The following is a 24332-nucleotide window of genomic DNA, read 5'->3' as shown; positions in this document are numbered from 1 at the left end:
AGCACTCCTCAGTAAAAGCTCTGCTGTACTTCCTTATGCAGTTTCAGTTTTCATTTTGGATTTACAGCATTTTGTTTGGTATTGTTAAACATGTTTGTGCATTAATTTTCTGCTCTGTTTCCAAATCTGTTGTGAAAATCAGGCCAGAAATGGAGATGCTGAACTATTTTCCCATACAACCTTAGGCCAAGTTCTAAAATAAACAGTTCAATTCTTTTACCATTTTGTTGCAAATTGACCAAATACTAAGTTTATTTTCCTAGGTGAATTTATCTTTGTTTATTTGGAAGAGCAAACACTTTATAGCGCTTCATCCTTGGCCTGCTTCAGAGCTTAGGGATGATCACAGTTTTGGCCCCATTGCTACTCTATCTTATCAAAATAACTCCTGCGTTCTTGTTCAATTACAAAACTTCCCAAAGGGCTAAACACTTCGACCATTGTTTGTACTTAAGTCAACAGTAACAAGTGGCCTGCTGTGGTCTCAACTACCTTTGCTCCCACTATTTCAATGCAAGAGTGGGAAAAAATGATTGTTTTAAGCTCAGTACCTAAGCTTCAAACTCATATTTCCTGCGTTACCATGACTCAGACTGAAACACAGGAAGCTGGAGTTATATGTGCACAAAAGTACAGTGCTCCCTATCAACATGTCAGCATGAAAAGAATTACTCATAGTTTAAAGTATAAATCATCTAAGGATCAGATGAACAAATATTTCCATTTAATACAAACAATTGTTAGAATGTGTTTTCTTTTTTTTTATTTTCATGAGCTTATTTTCTTTTTATTTTCATGAGCTTATTCTTTTTTTAATTGATTTTTTTATTATTATACTTTAAGTTCTGGGATACATGTGCACAACATGCAGGTTACATATGTATACATGTGCCATACTGGTGTGCTGCACCCATTAACTCGTCATTTACATTAGGTATATCTCCTAATGCTTTCCCTAGAATGTGTTTTATTGTATTTTATTTTATTTTATTTTATTATTATTATACTTTAAGTTTTAGCGTACATGAGCACAATGAGCAGGTGTGTTACATATGCATACATGTGCCATGTTGGTGGGCTGCACCCATTAACTCTTCATTTAGCATTAGGTGTACCTCCTAATGCTATCCCTCCCCCCCTCCCAACCCCCCAACAGTCCCCAGAGTGTGATGTTCCCCTTCCTGTGTCCATGTGTTTTCATTGTTCAATTCCCACCTATGAGTGAGAACATGTGGTGTTTGGTTTTCTGTCCTTGCGATAGTTTACTGAGAATGATGATTTCCAGTTTCATCCATGTCCCTACAAACGACATGAACTCATCATTTTTTATGGCTGCATAGTATTCCATGGTGTATAGGTGACACATTTTCTTAATCCAGTCTACCATTGTTGGACATTTGGGTTGGTTTGAAGTCTTTGCTATTGTGAATAGTGCCTCAGTAAACATACGTGTGCATGTGTCTTTATAGCAGCATGATTTATAGTCCTTTGGGTATATACCCAGTAATGGGATGGATGGGTCAAATGGTATTTCTAGTTCTAGATCCCTGAGGAAGCGCCACACTGACTTCCGCAGTGGCTGAACTAGTTTACAATCCCACCAACAGTGTAAAAGTATTCCTATTTCTCCACATCCTCTCAGCACCTGTTGTTTCCTGACTTTTTAATGATTGCCATTCTAACTGGTATGAGATGGTATCTCATTGTGGTTTTGATTTGCATTTCTCTGATGGCCAGTGATGATGAGCATTTTTGCATGTGTTTTTTGGCTGCATAAATGTCTTCTTTTGAGAAGTGTCTGTTCATTTCCTTTGCCCACTTTTTGACGGGGTGGTTTGTTTTTTTCTTGTAAATTTGTTTGAGTTCATTGTAGATTCTGGATATTAGCCCTCTGTCAGATGAGCAGGCTGCAAAAATTTTCTCCCATTTTGTAGGTTGCCTGTTCACTCTGATGGTAGTTTCTTTTGCTCTGCAGAAGCTCTTTAGTTTAATTAGATCCCATTTGTCAATTTTCACTTTTGTTGCCATTGCTTTTGGTGTTTTAGACATGAAGTCCTTGCCCATGCCTATGTCCTGAATGGTAATGCCTCGGTTTTCTTCTAGGGTTTTTATGGTTTTAGGTCTAACATGTAAGTCTTTAATCCATCTTGAATTAATTTTTGTATAAGGTGTAAGGCAGGGATCCAGTTTCAGCTTTCTACATATGGCTAGCCAGTTTTCCCAGCACCATTTATTAAATAGGGAATCCTTTCCCCATTGCTTGTTTTTGTCAGGTTTGACCAACCCAAATGTCCAAGTTTGTCAAAGTTGTAGATATGCGGCATTATTTCTGAGGGCTCTGTTCTGTTCCATTGATCTATATCTCTGTTTTGGTACCAGTACCATGCTGTTTTGGTTACTGTAGCCTTGCAGTATAGTTTGAAGTCAGGTAGCATGATGCCTCCAGCTTTGTTCTTTTGGCTTCGGATTGACTTGGCGATGCGGGCTCTTTTTTGGTTCCATATGAACTTTAAAGTAGTTTTTTCCAATTCTGTGAAGAAAGTCATTGGTAGCTTGATGGGGATGGCATTGAATCTATAAATTACCTTGGGCAGTATGGTCATTTTCACGGTATTGATTCTTCCAACCCATGAGCATGGAATGTTCTTCCATTTGTTTGTATCCTCTTTTATTTCATTGAGCAGTGGTTTGTAGTTCTCCTTGAAGAGGTCCTTCACATCCCTTGTAAGTTGGATTCCTAGGTATTTTATTCTCTTTGAAGCAATTGTGAATGGGAGATCACTCATTATTTGGCTCTCTGTTTGTCTGTTATTGGTGTATAAGAATGCTTGTGATTTTTGTACATTGATTTTGTATCCTGAGACTTTGCTGAAGTTGCTTATCAGCTTAAGGAGATTTTGGGCTGAGACAATGGGGTTTTCTAGATATACAATCATGTCATCTGCAAACAGAGGCAATTTGACTTCCTCTTTTCCTAATTGAATACCCTTTATTTCCTTCTCCTGCCTAATTACCCTGGCCAGAACTTCCAACACTATGTTGAATAGGAGTGGTGAGAGAGGGCATCCCTGTCTTGTGCTAGTTTTCAAAGGGAATGCTTCCAGTTTTTGCCCATTCAGTATGATATTGGCTGTGGGTTTGTCATAGATAGCTCTTATTATTTTGAGATACATCCCATCAATATCTAATTTATTGAGAGTTTTTAGCATGAAGCATTGTTGAATTTTGTCAAAGGCCTTTTCTGCATCTATTGAGATAATCATGTGGTTTTTGTCTTTGGTTCTGTTTATATGCTGGATTACATTTATTGATTTGCGTATGTTGAACCAGCCTTGCATCCCAGGGATGAAGCCCACTTGATCATGGTGCATAAGCTTTTTGATGTGCTGCTGGATTCAGTTTGCCAGTATTTTATTGAGGATTTTTGCATCAATGTTCATCAAGGATATTGGTCTGAAATTCTCTTTTTTGGTTGTGTCTCTGCCAGGCTTTGGTATCAGGATGATGCTGGCCTCATAAAATGAGTTAGGGAGGATTCCCTCTTCTTCTATTGATTGGAATAGTTTCAAAAGGAATGGTACCAGTTCCTCCTTGTACCTCTGGTAGAATTCGGCTGTGAATCCATCTGGTCCTGGACTCTTTTTGGTTGGTAAGCTATTGATTATTGCCACAATTTCAGAGCCTGTTGTTGGTCTATTCAGAGATTCAACTTCTTCCTGGTTTAGTCTTGGGAGGGCGTATGGGACAAGGAATTTATCCATTTCTTCTAGATTTTCTAGTTTATTTGCGTAGAGGTGTTTGTAGTATTCTCTGATGGTAGTTTGTATTTCTGTGGGATCGGTGGTGATATCCCCTTTATCATTTTTTATTGCATCTATTTGATTCTTCTCTCTTTTCTTCTTTATTATTCTGGCTAGCGGTCTATCAATTTTGTTGATCTTTTCGAAAAACCAGCTCCTGGATTCATTAATTTTTTGAAGGGTTTATTGTGTCTCTATTTCCTTCAGTTCTGCTCTGATTTTAGTTATTTCTTGCCTTCTGCTAGCTTTTGAATGTGTTTGCTCTTGCTTTTCTAGTTCTTTTAATTGTGATGTTAGAGTGTCAATTTTGGATCTTTCCTGCTTTCTCTTGTGGGCATTTAGTGCTATAGACTTCCCTCTACACACAGTTTTGAATGTGTCCCAGAGATTCTGGTATGTTGTGTCTTTGTTCTCGTTGGTTTCAAAGAACATCTTTATTTCTGCCTTCATTTCGTTATGTACCCAGTAGTCATTCAGGAGCAGGTTGTTCAGTTTCCATGTAGTTGAGCAGTTTTGAGTGAGTTTCTTAATCCTGAGTTCTCGTTTGATTGCACTGTGGTCTGAGAGAGAGTTTGTTATAATTTCTGTTCTTTTACATTTGTTGAGGAGAGCTTTACTTCCAACTATGTGGTCAATTTTGGAATAGGTGTGGTGTGGTGCTGAAAAAAATGTATATTCTGTTGATTTGGGGTAGAGAGTTCTATATATGTCTACTAGGTCTGCTTGGTGCAGAGCTGAGTTCAATTCCTGGGTATCCTTGTTAACTTTCTGTCTCGTTGATCTGTCTAATGTTGACAGTGGGGTGTTAAAGTCTCTCATTATTATTGTGTGGGAGTCTAAGTCTCTTTGTAGGTCACTCAGGACTTGCTTTATGAATCTGGGTGCTCCTGTATTGGGTGCATATATATTTAGGATACTTAGCTCTTCTTGTTGAATTGATCCCTTTACCATTATGTAATGGCCTTCTTTGTCTCTTTTGATCTTTGTTGGTTTAAAGTCTGTTTTATGAGAGACTGGCATTGCAACCCCTGCCTTTTTTTGTTTTCCATTTGCTTGGTAGATCTTCCTCCATCCTTTTATTTTGAGCCTATGTATGTCTCTGCACGTGAGATGGGTTTCCTGAATACAGCACACTGATGGGTCTTGACTCTTTACAGAATCTGCCAGTCTGTGTCTTTTAACTGGAGCATTTAGTCCAATTACACTTAAAGTTAATATTGTTATGTGTGAATTTGATCCTGTCATTATGATGTTCGCTGGTTATTTTGCCAGTTAATTGATGCAGTTTCTTCATAGCATCGATGGTCTTTACTATTTGGCATGTTTTCATGGTGGCTGGTACCAGTTGTTCCTTTCCATGTTTAGTGCTTCCTTCAGGAGCTCTTGTCAGGCAGGCCTGGTGGTGACAAAATCTCTCAGCATTTGCTTGTCTGTAAAGGATTTTAGTTGTCCTTCACTTATGAAGCTTAGGTTGGCTGGATATGAAATTCTGAGTTGAAAATTCTTTTCTTTTAGAATGCTTATTGTCTGAAATCTTCTTCTGTCAACTCGTCAAAGTCATTCTCTGTCCAGCTTTGTTCCATTTATGGTGAGGAACTGCGTTCCTTTGGAGGAGGAGAGGCGCTCTGCTTTTTAGAATTTCCAGTTTTTCTGCTCTATTTTTTCCCCGTCTTTGTGGTTTTATCTACTTTTGGTCTTTGATGATGGTGATGTACAGATGAGTTTTTGGTGTGGATGTCCTTTCTGTTTGTTAGTTTTCCTTCTAACAGACAGGACCCTCAGCTGCAGGTCTGTTGGAGTTTGCTAGAGGTCCACTCCAGACCCTGTTTGCCTGGGTATCAGCAGTGGAGGCTGCAGAACAGCAGATTTTCGTGAGCCACGAATGCTGCTGCCTGATCGTTCCTCTGGAAGTTTTGTCTCAGAGGAGTACCCGGCCGTGTGTCAGTCTGCCCCTACTCGGGGATGCCTCCCAGTTAGGCTGTTCTGGGGTCAGGGGTCAGGGACCCACTTGAGGAGGCAGTCTGCCCTTTCTCAGATCTCCAGCTGCGTGCTGGGAGAACCACTACTCTCTTCAAAGCTGTCAGACAGGGACATTTAAGTCTGCAGAGGTTACTGCTGTATTTTTGTTTGTCTGTGCCCTGTCCCCAGAGGTGGAGCCTACAGAGGCAGGCAGGCCTCCTTGAGCTGTGGTGGGCTCCACCCAGTTCGAGCTTCCTGGCTGCTTTGTTTACCTAAGCAAGCCTGGGCAATGGCGGGCACCCCTCCCCCAGCCTCCCTGCTGCCTTGCAGTTTGATCTCAGACTGCTGTGCTAGCAATCAGTGAGACTCCATGGGTGTAGGACCCTCCGAGCCAGGTGCAGGATATAATCTCCTGGTGTGCCGTTTTTTAAGCCTTTTGGAAAAGCGCAGCATTAAGGTGGGAGTGACCCAATTTTCCAGGTGCCGTCTGTCACCCCTTTCTTTGACTAGGAAAGGGAACTCCCTGACCCCTTGCGCTTCCCGAGTGAGGCAATGCCTCACTCTACTTCGGCTTGCGCACAGTGCGCTGCACCCACTGTCCTGCGCCCACTGTCTGGCACTCCCTAGTGAGATGAACCCGGTACCTCAGATGGAAATGCAGAAATCACCCATCTTCTGTGTCGCTCGCGCTGGGAGCTGTAGACCGGAGCTGTTCCTATTCGGCCATCTTGGCTCCCTCCGTAGAATGTGTTTTCTTAAACTAGATTCATTTACAATAAGTTCTCTATATTCAATAGTTTTGACCCAACTAAGCAAGAAAAACAACGTTTTAATAGTAAAATGTTTAAAAATTTTAATCATTGTTTTTGAATGCAAATTGTAATTTAAAAAAATCAAACCTGCAATTTCAAAGTGTTCCCCATATACATAATTAATATAAGTAACACAAGAAATGTAAGGTAACCTCAGATTATTAGCTTATACTTACATGATAAAACTGAGTTTTTAAAAATCAAGTAGCCAATAATTTAAAGACATTTTTAGATGAATATTTTGAAATAGGAAAGGCTTTATACACAAATATTGTGTTGAATGGTATGTGATGGCTAAGCAATAACCTTCATTTTTCTAACCTGTTTTGATATCTTTATTTTTTTCCATAGAAATTCAAATAAGATGGTAGTCTAAATGTTATCATTTCTACATTCTGAATAAAAGTTTCTCCCTAAATGTTAAGGATAAAACCATTTAAAGAAAAATATGAAATGACATAAGTATTTTCAGGAGTTTTAAAACAATTACGAGAAATTTTAAAAATAGCAATTGAGTAAATTCAAACTAAATATACTATCTAAACGGTTGTTTGAATAATAATTTGAGGTAGATTACTGCATAGGTTAACTGCACTTGAATAACTGAAAAACTGACAAGAGTTTTGCTACTATAGCAAACTCTGTCAACAACCCCGAAGTTGATGCGAAACAACCTCTCAGTCCAATATTCAGTTTTCAATTATCAATGTATGTTCAACAGTTACTGGACATTAAAAAAGGAACCACTTCATGCTTAATTTTTTTAACTACGCTGATAATAAAGCAATTTTAATTCTTGAATGAATAAACAATGCTTGTCACATTTTGCCATGACCCTAAGCTTCCAAACATTGAGTAGTTAATATATCAATTTTTACTTTAGGTAGAGTTGTAAATAAATATTCTAGTATTCACTCAGCATTTTAGATTATTCCACAGCTTTGAAATTACTTCCTGTACTACTGCTGTGATTAAGGAAGACATTACCAAAAACATTTTATATACACAGAAAAAGTTAAAATGAAAAAAACACTAAATAATTTGCCTAAAATCACAACTCAGAGGAATTTAATTTTGTCAACAAAATATAATCCTTTAAAATCACATTTATTGAAAATACTGAAAACCCAGAGATCCAAAATATGATTTTATGTTGTTATAACAGTTTCCCAAAGACACACAGGTTATGAAAGTATCCTGTAAGGGAAGGATGTGAGTGTGTGTAGTTGTGTACGTATGTATGTGTTTGCTTTGTTTACTTGTCATGAAGAGGAATCATCAAAATGTTAGTGCTTTTTTTTTTTTTTTTCTGAGATGGAGTCTCGCTCTGTCTCTCAGGGTGGAGTGCAGTGGCGAGATCTTGGCTCACCTCCTGGGTTCATGCCATTCTCCTGCCTCAGCCTCCTGAGTAGCTGGGACTACAGGTGCCCACCACCACGCCTGGTTAAGTTTTTATATTTTTAGTAGAAACAGGGTTTCACCATGTTAGCCAGGATGGTCTCGATCTCCTGACCTCATGATCCACCTGCCTCGGCCTCCCAAAGTGCTGGGATTACAGGCGTGAGCCACCATGCCCAGCCTAATGTTAGTGCTTTTAATGGCAGTTTTTATTGTTGTACTGTCCTATAAGCAAAATAGCATAAAAATTTTAATGAGTATAATTATATAATGTTCCACTTTCTAGACCACCGACCTGAACAAAAATTTGACAACTTCATCTAGCTGAAATACAATGCAGTATGTTCTTCATAAAATATAAAATTTTATTTATCTTTAAAACCAATGCAACAGTGAGTGTGGCAGAAACAGGTGGCTGTATTCCCAAATTTTGCTCTCCCTTCTATAATACAAAGTTGTCTGTGAGTAACGGTAATCCAACTACGGGCTAAATTTCCCAGCCCACTTTGGAATTATGTTTATACGCACATCCATGCCGCATCACTAATATTATAAATTCCTCAAATGATAAAGGACTATGTCTTAATAACTTAGGTTTTAAAGAAAATACTGATTAATAAGCTAAGAATAAAATTTAAGAAATTCAAAAAACAACAGAATAAACCCAATAAAAAAGCAATATCTATCTCAGCCTAAGTAGGGCAACAAAATTACCCCAGATAATTTTTAAAAACAACTCTAAAGTGCATGTAGGTTTAAGGGCTTGATTTCATACTGCCTAAATGTTTCAAAAAACTTCTAGCTGTAAGATTAACAGTATAGGGGTCCCAGGCTAGTGGCAGCTGCTAAGTCCCTTAGAGAAGCAAACACATAAAATGTCTTTGTCGGGGGACAGGCCCTCAACCACCATGTAAGGGCTTCACAGAAGTTCCACTGATGAGCAACACCCAACACTAAATTACACAGTGCCAAAGAAAACAATCTAGCATGGGCAAGATTTAAGAAAACAACAAGTGGTCAGATTCAACTCTAAAGAAGTTCAAATACCAGATCTGATAAAAAATAAAAGAAAATAATTAGGTTTAAAATGATTAAGGGGAAAAAACAAACTGAAAATACAAACTCATATTGTATATATAGTTTTACGTATTTACATAAAAATATGTGTAGTGACTCAATGAACATATGCATCTCTATGCCATGTACCACAATAAATGTGATTTAAATTAATCATAATGTGAGTTAGTATTCCAAAATTATTCAACATCTATATTATGAAGAAGAGTACGTTTAGAACCCACTTTGAACCATACTTAAAATAAATTGGGGTTATCCTTTAATAAAGATAATAAGTGATGAATGGTGATGGAAAGTTTATATTTCACATCCAGTATAGCACTGAAACAATATAATCACTATTTGACATCTTTACTTCTGAGTCAGTAGAAGTCTCCCAGTCTGAATCATTTTTCTTGTAATCTATAGTGTTTGACTTAACAAATATTTAAGACAGAAAAAAAAACAGTATAAAAAGTATAGCTAACATGGAAAAAGTAAAAGCCATAAAGGGCCAGTTTGTCAATATGTCTTTGGCCATCTGTACAGAGTTTAATTACAGCCAAAAGAATATTAGAGGTTTCCCTTGAGAAGAAAATTATAGAAAGAGATAATTATGGTAAACTTTAAAATATTGTCTAATATTTTCAAAATAAATTGGAATATTTATTAAAAAACTACTAAAGTCCTCACCAGAGAAATTAGGAGACAAAATGAAATAAAAGGCAACCAAATCGGAAAGGAAAAAGTAAAATTATGTCTTTTAGCACATGACATGATCATATAAGTATAAAGCTAAAGATACCAAGAAAACTTTTAGAACTAATCGATGAATTCCACAAAGTTGTGGGATACAACACCAACATACGCAAATCAGTTGTGTTTCTATGCATTAAAAGCAAACAATAAAGAAAGAAAATTAACAGAATAATTCCATTTACAATTGCATCTAAAATAATAAAATGCTTAAGAATAAACATAACTGAGGAAGTAAAAGACATAATGAAAACTATGAAATATCTTTAAAAGAAATTAAGATGACACAAATAAATGGAAAGACATCCAGTGTTCATACATTGGAAGATTTAATATTAAGATGGTGAGTTATTTTTTAACGGATACAGAATTTCAGTTGGGGAAGATGAAAAAATACTGGAGACTGTTGTGAAGGTTGTACAACAATGTGAATGTACTTAACATCACAGAATTGTATACATAAAATGGTAAAAACAGTATATTTTATGTTGTGTATATTGTACCACAACAAAAAAATTAAGCCAAAAAAGTTATAGTAATATAAAATCATGAGTATACACTAACAAAAACACATTACTATACGTTCATTAGTTTTACTTGACATAAATTGGGCCACTGGAGTGGGATGGAAATATTTATCTTATCATTAAGTATTATTTTATCAATACATAGTATAAAGTTTAATTTCTAGGAACAAAGCTATATCAGTGTTGGAGATGGAAAAAGGATGAAGACGCTTCTCTATGTTCTCTCTAACATTATTAAATTAGGGTCCTTTATCCATATGGTCCTTACCATTTCATTCTCTTTCTTTTTCTTTTCTTTTTTTTTTTTTTCAGATAGAGTCTTGCTCTGTCGCCCAGGCTGGAGTACAGTGGCACGATCTCAGCTCACTGCAACCTCTGCCTCCCAGGTTCAAGTGATTCTCCTGTTGCAGCCTCCCGAATCGGGATTTCAGGCACATGCCACCACACCCAGCTAAGTTTTGTATTTGGAGTAGAGATGGGGTTTTACCATGTTGGCCAGGCTGATCTTGAACTCCTGATCTCAGCTGATTTGCCTGCTTCGGCCTCCCAAAGTGCTCAGACGACAGGTGTGAGCCACCATGCCCAACCCATTCTCTCTCTCTTCAAATAATTTTCTAAATGACATCTAAACTAAGACTTTCAAATTTAGATCAGATATGTGTTATAGCCAAGTACCTTTTCAATTAAGATTACTTTTTTAACATGGAAAATATAGTGATTAGGAGAAATTTCAAATGAAAACAGTTTTTTAGAGAGTAGGACAAGAGGGAACACTTGCTAACTCATTTATAAAGATAGTAAAATCTTCTAATCTAATACCAAAAGATGACAAGGCTATTATAAGAAAAAAATACAGAATTCAACAGAATTATATACTTAAAATGGTAAAAATGGTCAGTATCACTCATGACTATAGATACCAAAATCCTAAACAATTAGCAACCTCAATCTAGCAATATCTATCATAACCAAATTGGGATTTTTCTAGAAATGCATGGTCAGTTGCACATGTGAAAATCAATTGATATAATTAGTCACATTAAGAGAATAAAGGAGATAAATTACGTATATAATAATTTCAAAGTCGCTTCCAAGATGACTGAATAGGAACAGCTCTAGCCTACAGCTCCCAGTGAGATTGACGCAGAAGATGGGTGATATCTGTATTTCCAACTGAGGTACCTGGTTCTTCTCACTAGGACTGGTTGGAGAGTGGGTACAGCCCATGGAGGGTGAGCCAAAGCATGCTGGGATGTCCCCTCACCTGGTAACTGCAAGGGGTCGGGGGATTTCCCTTTCCTGCCAAAGGAAGCCATGACAGACTGTACCTGGAGGACCGGTACACACTTGACCAAATAGTGCGCTTCTCCCACAGTCTTAGCAAGCAGCAGACAAGGGGATTCCACCCCGTGCCTGGCTCTACAGGTCCCACTCCCAGGGAGCCTTGCTCACTGCTAGCGCAGCAGTCTCACATCAACCTGCGAGGCAGGAGCCTGGCAGGGAGAGGGGTGTCCACCATTGCTGAGGCTTCAGTAAGTAAGCAAAGTGACAGGGAAGCTTGAACTGGGCAGAGCCCACCACAACTCAGCTAGGCCTACTGCCTCTCTAGACTCCACCTCTGTGGGCAGGGCATACTGAACAAAAGACAGCAGACAACTTCTGCAGGCTTAAACATCCCTGTCTGACAGCTCTAAAGAGAGCGGTGGTTCTCTCAGCATGTCATTCAAGCTCTGAGAACAGACAGACTGCCTCTTCAAGTGGGTCCCTGATGCCCGTGTAGCCTGACCAAGAGACACCTCCCAGTAGGGGCTGACAGACACCTCATACAGGCAGATGCCCCTCTGGGATGAAGCTTCCAGAGGAAGAATCAGGCAGCAATATTTGCTGTTCTGCAATATTTGCAGTTGATACCCAGGCAAACAGGGTCTGGAGTAGAACTCCTGTAAATTCCAACAGACCTGCAGCTCCAGACCTGCAGCTGAGGAGCCTGACTGTTAGAAGGAAAACTAACAAACAGAATGGAATAGCATCAACATCAACAAGAACGACATCCACACCAAAACCCCATCTGTAGGTCACCAACATCAAAGAACAAAGGTAGATAAAACCACAAAGCGGGGAGAAACCAGAGCAGAAAAGCTGAAAATTCCAAAAACCTGAGCGCCTCTTCTCCTCCAAGAATGGCAGGTCCTCACCGCAATGGAACAAAACTGCATGGAGAATGACTTTGACGAATTGACAGAAGTAGGCTTCAGAAGGTCAGTAATAACAAACTTCTCTGAGCAAAAGGAGCATGTTCAAACCCATCGCAAGGAAGCTAAAAACCTTGAAAAAAGGTTAGATGAATGGCTAACTAGAATAAACAGTATAGACAAGACCTTAAATGACCTGATGGAGCTGAAAACCACAGCATGAGAACTACGTGACGCATGCACAAGCTTCAATAGTCGTTTCAATCAAGTCGAAGAAAGAATATCAGTGATTGAAGATCAAATTAATGAAATAAAGTGAGAAGACAAGATAAGAGAAAAAAGAGTGAAAAGAAAGGAACAAAGCCTCCAAGAAATACAGGACTATGTGAAAACATCAAATCTACGTTTGATTGGTGTACCTGAAAGTGACAGGGAAAATGGAACCAAGTTAGAAAATACTCTTCAGGATATTATCCAGGAGAATTTCCCCAACCCAGCAAAGCAGGCCAATATTCAAATCCAGGAAATAGAGAGAATACCACAAAGATACTCCTCGAGAAGAACAACCCCAAGACACGTAATTGTCAGATTCACCAAGGTTGAAATGAAGGAAAAAATGTTAAGGGCAGCCAGACAGAAAGATCAGGTTACCCACAAAGGGAAGCCCATCAGACTAACAGCAGATATCTTGGCTCAGAACCACACAACTACATGGAAACTGAACAACCTGCTCCTGAATGACTATTGGGTAAATAACCAAATGAAGGCAGAAATAAAGATGTTCTTTGAAACCAGTAAGAACGAAAACACAAAGTACCAGAATCTCTGGGAAACATTTAAAGCAGTGTGTAGAGGGAAATTTACAGCACTAAATGCCCACAAGAGAAAGCAGGAAAGATCTAAAATTGACACCCTAAAATCAAAACGAAAAGAACTAGAGAAGCAACAGCAAACAAATTCAAAATCTAGCAGAAGACAAGAAATAACTAAAATCAGAGCAGAATTGAAGGAGATAGAGACACGAAAAACCCTTCAAAAAAAATCAGTGAATCCAGGAGCTGGTTTTTTGAAAAGATCAACAAAGTAGATAGACCACTAGCCAGACTAATAAAGAAGAAAAGAGAGAAGAATCAGACAGACACAATAAAAAATAATAAAAGGGATATCACCACTGATCCCACAGAAATACAAACTACCATCAAAGAATACTATAAACACCTCTATGCAAATAAACTAGAAAATCTAGAAGGAATGGATAAATTCCTGGACATATACACCCTCCCAAGACTAAACCAGGAAGAAGTTGAATCTCTGAATAGACCAATAACAGGCTCTGAAATTGAGGCAATAATTAATAGCCTACCAACCAAAAAAAGTCCAGGACCAGATGGATTCACAGCCGAATTCTACCAGAGGTACAAAGAGGAACTGGTACCATTCCCTCTGAAACTATTCCAATCAATAGAAAAAGAGGGAATCCTCTCTAACTCATTTTATGAGGCCAGCATCATCCTGATACCAAAGCCTGGCAGAGACACAACAAAAATAGAGAATTTTAGACCAATATCCCTGATGAACATTGATGCAAAAATCCTCAATAAAATATTGGCAAACTGAATCCAGCAGCACATCAAAAAGCTTATCCATCACGAACAACTTGGGTTCACCCCTGGGATGCAAGGCTGGTTCAACATATGCAAATCAATAAACATACTCCATCACATAAACAGAACCAATGACAAACACCACATGAGTATTTCAAAAGATGCAGAAAAGGCCTTCCACAAAATTCAACATCCCTTCACGCTAAAAACTATCAATAAATTACGTATTTATGGAAGCTATCTTAAAATAAGAGCTATTTATGACAAACCCACAGCCAATATCATATTGAATAGGCAAAAACTGGAAGCATTCCCTTTCAAAACCGGCACAAGACAAGGATGCCCTCTCTCACCACTCCTAATCAATATAGTGTTGGAAGTTCTGACCAGGGCAATCAGGCAGGAGAAAGAAATAAAGAGTATTCAACTAGGAAAAGAGGAAGTCAAATTGTCCCTGTTTGCAGATGACATGATTGTATATTTAGAAAACCCCGTCTCAGCCCAAAATCTCCTTAAGCTGATAAGCAACTTCAGCAAAGTCTCAGGATACAAAATCAATGTGCAAAAATCACAAGCATTCTTATCCACCAATAACAGACAAACAGAGAGCCAAATCATGAGTGAACTCCCATTCACAATTGCTTCAAAGAGAATAAAATGCCTAGGAAAACAACTTACAAGGGATCTGAAGGACCTCTTCAAGGAGAACTACAAACCACTGCTCAACGAAGTAAAAGAGGACACAAACAAATGGAAAAACGTTCCATATTCATGGGTAGGAAGAATCAATATTGTGAAAATGGCCATACTGCCCAAGGTAATTTGTAGATTCAATGCCATCCCCATCAAGCTACAAATGACTTTCTTCACAGAATTGGAAAAAACTACTTTAAAGTTCATATGGAACCAAAAAAGAGCCCGCATTGCCAAGTCAATCCTAAGCAGAAAAAAAAATTAAAAAAAAAAAAAACCAAAGGAGATGGCATCACGCTACCTGACTTCAAACTATACTACAAGGCTACAGTAACCAAAACAGCATGGCACTGGTGCCAAAACAGAGACATAGATCAATGGAACAGCACAGAGGCCTCAGAAATAACACCTCACATCTACAACCGTCTGATCTTTGACAAACCTGACAAAAACAAGCAATGGGGAAAGGACTCCCTATTTAATAAATAGTGCTGGGAAAACTGGCTAGCCATATGTAGAAAGCTGAAACTTGATCCCTTCCTTAAACCTTATACAGAAAGTAACTCAAGATGGATTAAAGACTTAAATGTAAGACCTAAAACCATAAAAATCCTAGAGGAAAACCTAGGCAATACCATTCAGGACATAGGAATGGGCAAAGACTTCATGACTAAAACACCAAAAGCAATGGCAACAAAAGCCAAAATAGACAAATGGGATCTAATTAAACTAAAGATCTTCTGCACAGCAAAAGAAACTCTCATCAGAGTGAACAGGCAACCTACAGAATGGGAGAAAATTTTTGCAATCTACCCATCTGACAAAGGGCTTATATTCAGAATCTACAAAGAACTTAAGCAAATTTACAAAGTCTCTTCCAGAGGTTCCACTAACTTAGAATCAAGCTAATATCAGTCAGCCCAGACCCTACATAGTAACACAAATTTTAATTCTCTGGGTTTCAATTTTCTAGTATATAAAATAAAAATGCTGGTCTAAAGGATCTGTCTGACAATCTTTTTCGAAAATACAACTGTAAGTTGACAGAATTAAGACAAAGATCTTTGCTCACTTTTCAAGTTCCACAAAACCATTACACCAAAGTCAGAGGAAGCCAATTGTTAAGACTGAGAAAAGGAGAAAAGAGAGAGTTCATAACAACAAAGAGTAGGAAAGTAGCAGACAGTTTAGCTAGTTTTCCCCAGGAGGAAAAAAAAAAAATACACCTTAGAGAAAATCAATTACTAACATTCTTTTTTTGTTTGAAGGGTTACTATAGAAACTAAACATACTACTCGAATTTTCCCTTTTTTCCCCTTTGGGACCCATATTTTCTGCCAAAATTTTGAAATATGCTTGAACACAGTAAGGGATAATATTAAGTGCTACTATAATTCTAGACCATTCAGGCTAGTACTAAGCAAATGATATTAAGATGATAGAAATGTGCTCTTCTAAATCAGAAAATCAGTACCGAATAAAGTATCTTTAAAAACATTTCGATTTATTTTCTTTCCCCTCCCTCTACATTTTAAACCAAATACATCAATTATCAACATATTCAACAGTTAAAAAAATTAAATACTATTTCTGGTACTACATGAGTTTTAAAATGGTTTTTCAGGTGCAAGTCATATAACATGCATACAATTTCTTCAAGGCAAAACTATTACATTAAAAATTCATCAACCCTTGTGCAGCAATGTTCAAAGCAGCATTATCCACAACAGACAAAAAGGTAGAAATAACCCAGATGTCCAGCAACAAAGAAACAGATAAATTAAATGTCTTATACACATACAATGAAATATTACTCAGCCATAAAAAGGAGTGGAATTCTGATACATACAAAGAAAGGAATAAGCCTTAAATATATTACACAAAGTAGAACAAGCCAGACACAAAAGGACAAATACCATACGATTCTTCTTACATGAAGTACCTAGAATAGGCAAATCGATAGAGACAGAAAGTAGAATAGAGGTTACCAGGAATGGAGGGAGAGGAGAAGACAGAGTTGTTAGATGGGGATAGAGATTCTGTCTGGGATGATGAAAAAGTTCTAGAAATAGATAGTGGTTATGCTACACACTGTGAGGGTGCCTAATGCCACTAAATTGTACATTTTAAAATGGTTAAAATGGTAAATTTTACCATGTATATTTTTTACCACAATTTAAAAAAATCACCAAAGAAGTTAATTGATAGGATTGAGAAGTTAATATGTACAAGGAGAGTGAGATTAAAAAGACTAGTTCTTAGTAAGAAATTTTAATACCAGCAATATGGAGACTAAGCTGAAATGAACATTTACCATTTGTACTACCACAGCACAGATATTCTGGATAAAATGCCAGGTGAATTTAATACCGAAAAGTGCTACATATCTTTTCTTTGGCCCTCTAGATCTACTCTCTACCCTTCACTACCCTCTGTGCTTGAGAAGTTAATCTATATGAACAATATGAATGGATTTCCAGGTCCTCTGTTTTTTTTTTTTTTTCTTGGTTTCAGTCAATGAGAAACAGTGGCAGGAAACAGAGGAAGTGGAGAATGAAGTCTGGGTATTTATTCCCTGTTCTGATAAACTCTCTCTCCTGCCCTTTAAGCCTACTGGTGTCAACAACTGCTCCAGGGTACTCAATCATCTCCTGTTAACTGAGATTTTCCTTCCCAGTTAACATCTTTGTCCTTTTACTAAATTGTCTTAAACTGTCCAATTTCAGACTACCATCTTTTTCTAATACGATAGCAAAACTTGAAATAAAGACAAATACTATGGTGTCAGAAACGAAGAGGAAACACAAAGTCAGGGTAACAAGTGGAAACAGTCCTTGGGAGTATGTAGAAGTATCAAACTCAGATAAGGGTCGAGGGGTTGAGCAATGGTGTTTTAACACTCATTCAGGGACTGCAGATATAGTCTAGAGTCTGAACTGGGGAGTTCTTTGCATAAAGTCTGGAGGCAAACAAGCTGCTTTTTAAGCAAAAGATACACTAGACACCAGGCTTCAGCAGGCTAAGAAATGCCATGGATGTTTTTCAGATTCCTAGGACAGAGAAGAGGTGAAAGTGGCGGCATGATAAAGTCATTCACAGCTGGGCAGGATGGCTCACGCATGTAATCCCAGTACTTTGGGAGGCAGAACACCTGAGGTCAGGAGTTCGAGACCAGCCTGGCCAACATGGTGAAACCCCATCTCTAGTAAAAATACAAAAATCAGCCAGGCGTGGTGGCAGGCGCCTGTAATCCCAGCTACTCAGGAGGCTGAGGCAGGAGAATCGCTTGAAATTGGAAGGCAGAAGTTGCACTGAGCCGAGATCGCGCCACTGCACTCCAGCCTGGACAACAAGAGTGAAACTCCATCTCAAAAAAAAAAAAAAAAAAAAAAAACAAAAAAACAAAATAAAACAAACATGAAAAACTAAATGCTATTATTTGCTTGTGTGGGATGTCGTGCATACTACTTATATGATAAGACAAACACTTGTTGATAAAGAAACCTAAAAACTGCCCAAGGTTCCCTGAAATCTCTAGCACCCTGGCAAAAGTGAATGTCAAAATGCTCTGTAGGGACAATTCTACAACAGAGGGCTCATAGGAATCACACAGAAAAATTAAACTGTTGAAGATGAGTTCACAATAAGATATTACAAACCACACGAGAAAATGAACCAGAAAAAGGGAGAGTCAACAGACATAACAAAAATTTAGCATCTCCAATAAATGGAGTTAAGAAAATCTAAAAGGACTATAAACCAATTATTTTAAAATGTTAAGAAATAAAAGAATGAACAATATGAAGGGGAGACTATATAAACTTTTTTGTTTGTTTTAATCTATTCAAAAGCCTTTATGCTTCTTTGAACATAGCATTCCTGGAAAGCTCTAGAAGTCCTTCTCTCCTCCTAGTAATCATTGTCCTGATAATCTTTTGATTATAAGAATATTTTCTATTAGCCACACTATCATGTCAACAACACATCTGTATACAGATTTAAATATAGAATATATGTGTTGCGGATAGTTATAGTAGTACTTCCCAACCTTTTTCATATCATTGCATATGTAGGAAATGTTATTTGTATCTGTGGTAAGCAGAAAAATTTCCACAGCATTGAAAGTTTCATTCACCCTAGACCCACCCAAAGACTCTAAAGGCCAAGGTAATCCATGTCTCAGCATAGCTGTGACACATCTCATGGTATTTCAGTGCACTCGTTAGCAAGCTCTGAGTTATAATTCATCTTTCATAAATATGTTCTTAATATTTTTATTACCTTACTAATAAGGTGTTAATGAATTTAAATAACATTGTTACACTGAAGTAATTTTATAATTATAGCTCCTTCCTCCCTTGTTATAACAAAATGATATAACAAATAACAGCATAGGGCTACTATGGTACGGCATTTGATTAGTGTGGCAGAATCTTCTGCCCAGGGCTAAGGAGAAAATTAAAAGTTAAATTGAAATGACATAATTAGTTAACCCTAGTAGGGTTTCAAAAATCTGTTAACAAGTTACATGAAGCATATCACTGACTGACAACTTGCCTGATCTGTTGTGAGTAAATCCTAGTGTTGTTCCTGACTTTACAAGAGCTGGGAACATAAAATGAAGACTCACTAAATTGAAAATGTTTAAATGGTACCCTGTGTGTATAGAAATTTGCCTATACTCAAGGCCTAATGCAAAAATTTTATGAAGGAGACTTGCATTAGCTTTCCCTTTTGGAGTACTCACTAAACTAAGTATTTTACAAGCATTATCGCTCTCTTTTTTTTTTGAGACAGGACACAGACTCACTCTGTCACCCAGATGGTTAAGATATGATGATCAATTTTAAGGCATTGATCTAACTTTACCTTGCGACCTATAAGGAGGTGTTTGTCTACCGAATATTTCATGTTTAATTTCTATTCTTGCTCTCAAAAAATATTTACAGGTAGATTAACTATGTGTGCATCTGGGTTTAAATTTACCTCTTTCAAAATTAGCCAGTAAATGATGACATAAGAAAATATAGTCATTGTTTTCATTCAGTAGCTTCAATAGTGAATAACCATCTTCATAAAAATCTTCCTGCCCTTTATGAAAAACAAATCAGCTAAATTATTTTAAGGTACTTCTCAGCAAATAATCTTCCCAAGTGGATTTCAAATTGATATTGGACTAGTAGTAATCACCTCTTTTCTTGACCACACTATATAAATAAGAGAAGAGGGTGCATTTTGAAAATTTTGTCATTTTCAGATCTTTCAAATCTGAAACAGATCAGATTAAATCTATAGATAGTACAAAACAAACAAATCTACTACGAGCATTTTCATTACTTGTCTTTATAACCCAATCAGAAAAAATCCTCAACTTTCTAATTTGAAATGAATTTAAGTCATATAAGGGTATTATTAAAATCAGAATTTACTTTTTTTTAAGCAATTTAGCAAAATTTTCCCCTTTCTTAACTTCTTCACTTTGGCTGATGAAGATACTATTCTTCTAGTATGTATTATTATACATCTAGTAAAACAAAATTGTTACTCATGTCTTACTCATTTTTAAATATCCATCTCAAATATTATTTTCTCTACAAAATAGCCACAGACCTCTTAGAATGAATTTATTAATCCTTCCTCTATAAATGTAGGGCATGTTTATTTTTATTACATTTCACATCAGGGCCACCATGTCCTTTTGTGTTGTTTGTACACTGTACAATCCTAGAGTGTATGATTCACACTATACCTTGTATGAACGGTAGTCTCTAGATGTATGACCAAAAGCTGTCACCATTTCATGTGAGCCCTGTCTTTCCTGGACTTGAAATGTCTTTTAAATGTTTCTTTCAAAAAAACACATTTCCAAAAGAGTTGAGTGAGCACTCCAAAATGGATGTCATGTTCCTCTAGACATTTCTGTAAACACAGTACTTAGAAAACAACTGTTTAATGGAACACTCTCCTTTCAGCCACTAAAATGTCTCTAAGATTTAACAGTATTTATCATTTTCACTTGTATTATCTTTGTCTAGCAACTGATTACCTTAAACTTTGATTACTCTACCAAAGGATTTCACAAAATATATTTTGTAAAGTGTTAATAGGCAGACTGAGAAAGATGAGCTTTTGGTTAAGTAAGTGTGGAAACTGCTTATTCAATAAAGTTAAACAGCTTTTTTACTGCAGGAATTCTAAAAGATTTTGTATGCTAATAATATTGGAACTCTTCAAGAAAGAATTCACTGCTTTTACTCTAGAAAGGATACGTCCCATTAACTTCATACGGGCTCATTTCTAGACTTCTTATCGCCTCCTCATTTGGGAAGAAAAAAGAAAAAAGAGAAAGAATAATCTTATCACCTAGGCTACTGTGATTCTTAAGATTTGGAATGGGCAAGATAGAAAAGTTGCCTGTATAGGGGGTTAAACAGATGTACTCTAAAGTGTTAAATGCCTTAAAGCAGCTGAAATTTGCCCTTTTAACTGAGTTTGTTTGCTTTTACTGATTTGTAAGATGAAAGAAATTAACATCCCGTTTACTTGATTCTTATCCCATTCTGCATTTTTCCAATAGCTTTATTTCCAGAGGAAATGGTGTCTTTATGCAGAAACAAAAAAATGTTAACTTCTACCTCCATCTACTATAGAACAGTAGTTCTCGTTGGGGAAATTTCTGTCCTCTAAGCAATGTTTTGGAAATGAATGGGGGTATTTTTTGTTGACTCTATGTTTGTGTATCATTATTGGGATTTAAAGGTTAGGAGTCAGGGGTTCAGGAGATCCTGTGTAGAATAGGGCAGTCCTGAAAAATGAAGACTGTCTCATATATATTCACATAGGTAAAAATCCTGTTTATAAAATGTTTTAAATCTAAACACTTTTTTCTTCATTTTTCCATGATTTTAATATACACTAGAAGTTCCAAAATTCAATTATTATAATGAAAGATTGAACTATGTTGTGTTTGAAACTTTACCAAGAGTTTGTCACTAGTTTAGAAAATCATGTCACCAACAGCAATACCACTTGTGGTATTAAATATAGACCTGTACAAGTCTATTTGCAGCCATCATATTCACAGTAATTGCATGTGACTATTCTGTTATGTCTTCTAATGTAGTCATGCCCAGGCATTAATATATTGAAGTACATAATACTGTATCTTAAATTACTTTCCTTTTAAGACATTATATATTTTTGAAATTATATGTATATGTAAGTTATATTATTTTTCATTTTCATTTCTAGTTATATTTTTATTTTCATTTAAGGATAGTAAAGGAGGCATTATAAAATATTTCTTATACAAAAGAGGTACTGGCATTCTAGGTTAGGATCTTAAAAATAAAAAGAAAAGCTTTTATAATTGGGAGGAAGAGGAGAGGGCATTGGGTCTGCTAGGGTTGAAAACCACTAAGCTAAACCAGGTGACTAGATAATAATAGTCACCTGGTTCAAAAAAGGTGTAGAGGAACAGAGGTAGGGAAAGGGGAAGCATGAGTCTCTTTTTCACTCAGTTTCTACATTTCCACACTTCTGAGGAAACATACCTTTACTGTGTCTCAGTTTTCACCATTTCACAGAGGCTGCACTATCCTGAACTACCCCAAAAGCTGCTAAAAGTGAATAAAAAAAGAAATTCTTGTAGCTAAAAGGAATATACAGTCACTGCTGCCACAGCTCCTCTTGAACCTTCAGAATCTATCAGTTTTCACAGTAGTGAGGTTATCTTCATTTTAAACCATGATCTGGAAATCTGTGTTATATATTAACCTTCCTTTTGTAACAGGATTTTCAAAAACACTTACCTCAGTAGTAGTCCCAATGTCAGCAGATGGGCTGCATGTGCTGGTATCTGGAGGAGCTGTGCCTATACTGCTTCTAACTGGAGAAGTAGGAATAGGCCCTGCCATGGTCTCTGGAGAGGTTGAAGATAGGTTGAGATTGCCTCTCTTCTGAATCTTATTCCAGACCTTATTCATGGTATCAGTTAGTTCACAGAAGAGCTGGACCTGAGAGCATAAGAAAAAAAAAGAGAAAACAAGTCTTTCAACTTCCAGTTTCAATCCACTAAAATAATAATATGAGAAAATTAACTATTCCAGAGAAATAAAATTTATAAAACAAAACTCTACCAATGCATCACCGATCACTTTAACTTACACTTGAAATTTGCTTCATACCCACACTGTGATATTTAATAATCAACCTAGCATTCCTGTGAATTAAAACCCACAGTAATGTAAGCACAGCTTATTAGCAAACAGTAGATTGATTTCAATATGTGAACAACAGAACACATACAAATGCCTCTCAACCAGAGGACAGAATCAAAATTAAAAAACAAAGGCGTTCTAGTAAATGTAATTATTTAGCATAATATGAAATAACTACCATCTTAATTTCCACATCTAATTTTCTCTGTGATTCCCAGGAATAAATCTGAAACTGGATTTTTTGTCCCACAAAACAAATTGAAAAAGAATGATATAACATCGAATAGTAAAAGGCAAATGTTACATATGAGACTTTTTTTTTTATAGATAAAGAACATATCCAACCTACTATTCCCAAAGGAGGTGTCATTCCAATATTCGGAGAAAAACTGTTTAACTTGCACATTGTTTGACTGAGTCCTAAGATATTTACACAAGATTTCATAAATAAGCATTAATCATGAAATTTGTATGACAACGTAGTGCCATATACTGTATAAAACAAGCTCAGGAAGAAAAAATGCAAACACAATATATAAGCAAATCCACAGCTGGACACCATATTCTGCTTGCCATTTAAAAAAAGTGAAATTCTCATATTTATAAAAAGTTTCGGCCTCAGGACACATCCAGATGATGAAGCTGGCTTCTTATGTGGGCAGAACAGATGCATAAAAACACAATTGTCAATCCTCGTTTGATATAAAACAGCACTTGGGTGTACAATTTTCTCCTGTTTTTTGTGTAATGAAGTTTCAAATCTGAGGTTATAGCTATTTTTGTTTAAAAGTAATCTAATAGCTAAAAATCTTATTAAAAAGGTCTTAGAAAAATATTTGTTCAGATTCTTTTGTCCTTCATAATTATGAATGTTTCTCTCTACAGAGAAACAACTAGAGAAACAATTTTGTTGCAAACCAGTTTTTAAAAAGATTATTTTGCTTTTTCTTAAATAATTAGAACTGATAAAGAGAGCACAAACAACAATAACAAAAAGCCAAAACAGGTTCTAAGTATTTCTAAGGGTATTTATTTAAGAGAAATGATGCTGCTTTTATTGTCACTACTTCTGATTCCTTTAAGTGTTAGAAAATACTGTGCCTGAATGGCAACGAGTACACTGTGTGTTTAAAGTGCCATGCAAACCATGACACACACTTTAAATGTATTTTTATTTTCAAAGAAGAAAGTTGCTAACAGAACTCAGACTTTCCAAATTCAGAGGTTTAAAGAAATAAGGCAAAAATATGTAGGATAAATGTTCAACTTTTATCCCTCAAGTTGTGCTAAAACACTATGCCAAGTAAATCCACAAT

At 36.7% G+C, this 24332-nt stretch overlaps 1 protein-coding gene across 17 annotated transcripts in view; it reads right to left on the bottom strand.

The window, feature by feature from the left end:
* Positions 1–24332, bottom strand: part of VPS13B (vacuolar protein sorting 13 homolog B) — an 897698-nt gene that overhangs the window by 392711 nt on the left and 480655 nt on the right. For all 17 annotated transcript variants that reach the window (XM_063642860.1, XM_055286878.2, XM_063642862.1 and 14 more), the window contains exon 25: positions 22609–22812. In XM_063642860.1, the coding sequence (XP_063498930.1) occupies positions 22609–22812 (204 nt within the window). The remainder of the gene's footprint in view (positions 1–22608; positions 22813–24332) is intronic.

Source organism: Symphalangus syndactylus, chromosome 7, assembly GCF_028878055.3.
Source record: "Symphalangus syndactylus isolate Jambi chromosome 7, NHGRI_mSymSyn1-v2.1_pri, whole genome shotgun sequence".
Lineage (NCBI taxonomy): Eukaryota > Metazoa > Chordata > Mammalia > Primates > Hylobatidae > Symphalangus > Symphalangus syndactylus.
The sequence above is the reverse complement of the archived record's forward strand: the minus strand, read 5'-3'. Positions and strand labels throughout refer to the sequence as shown.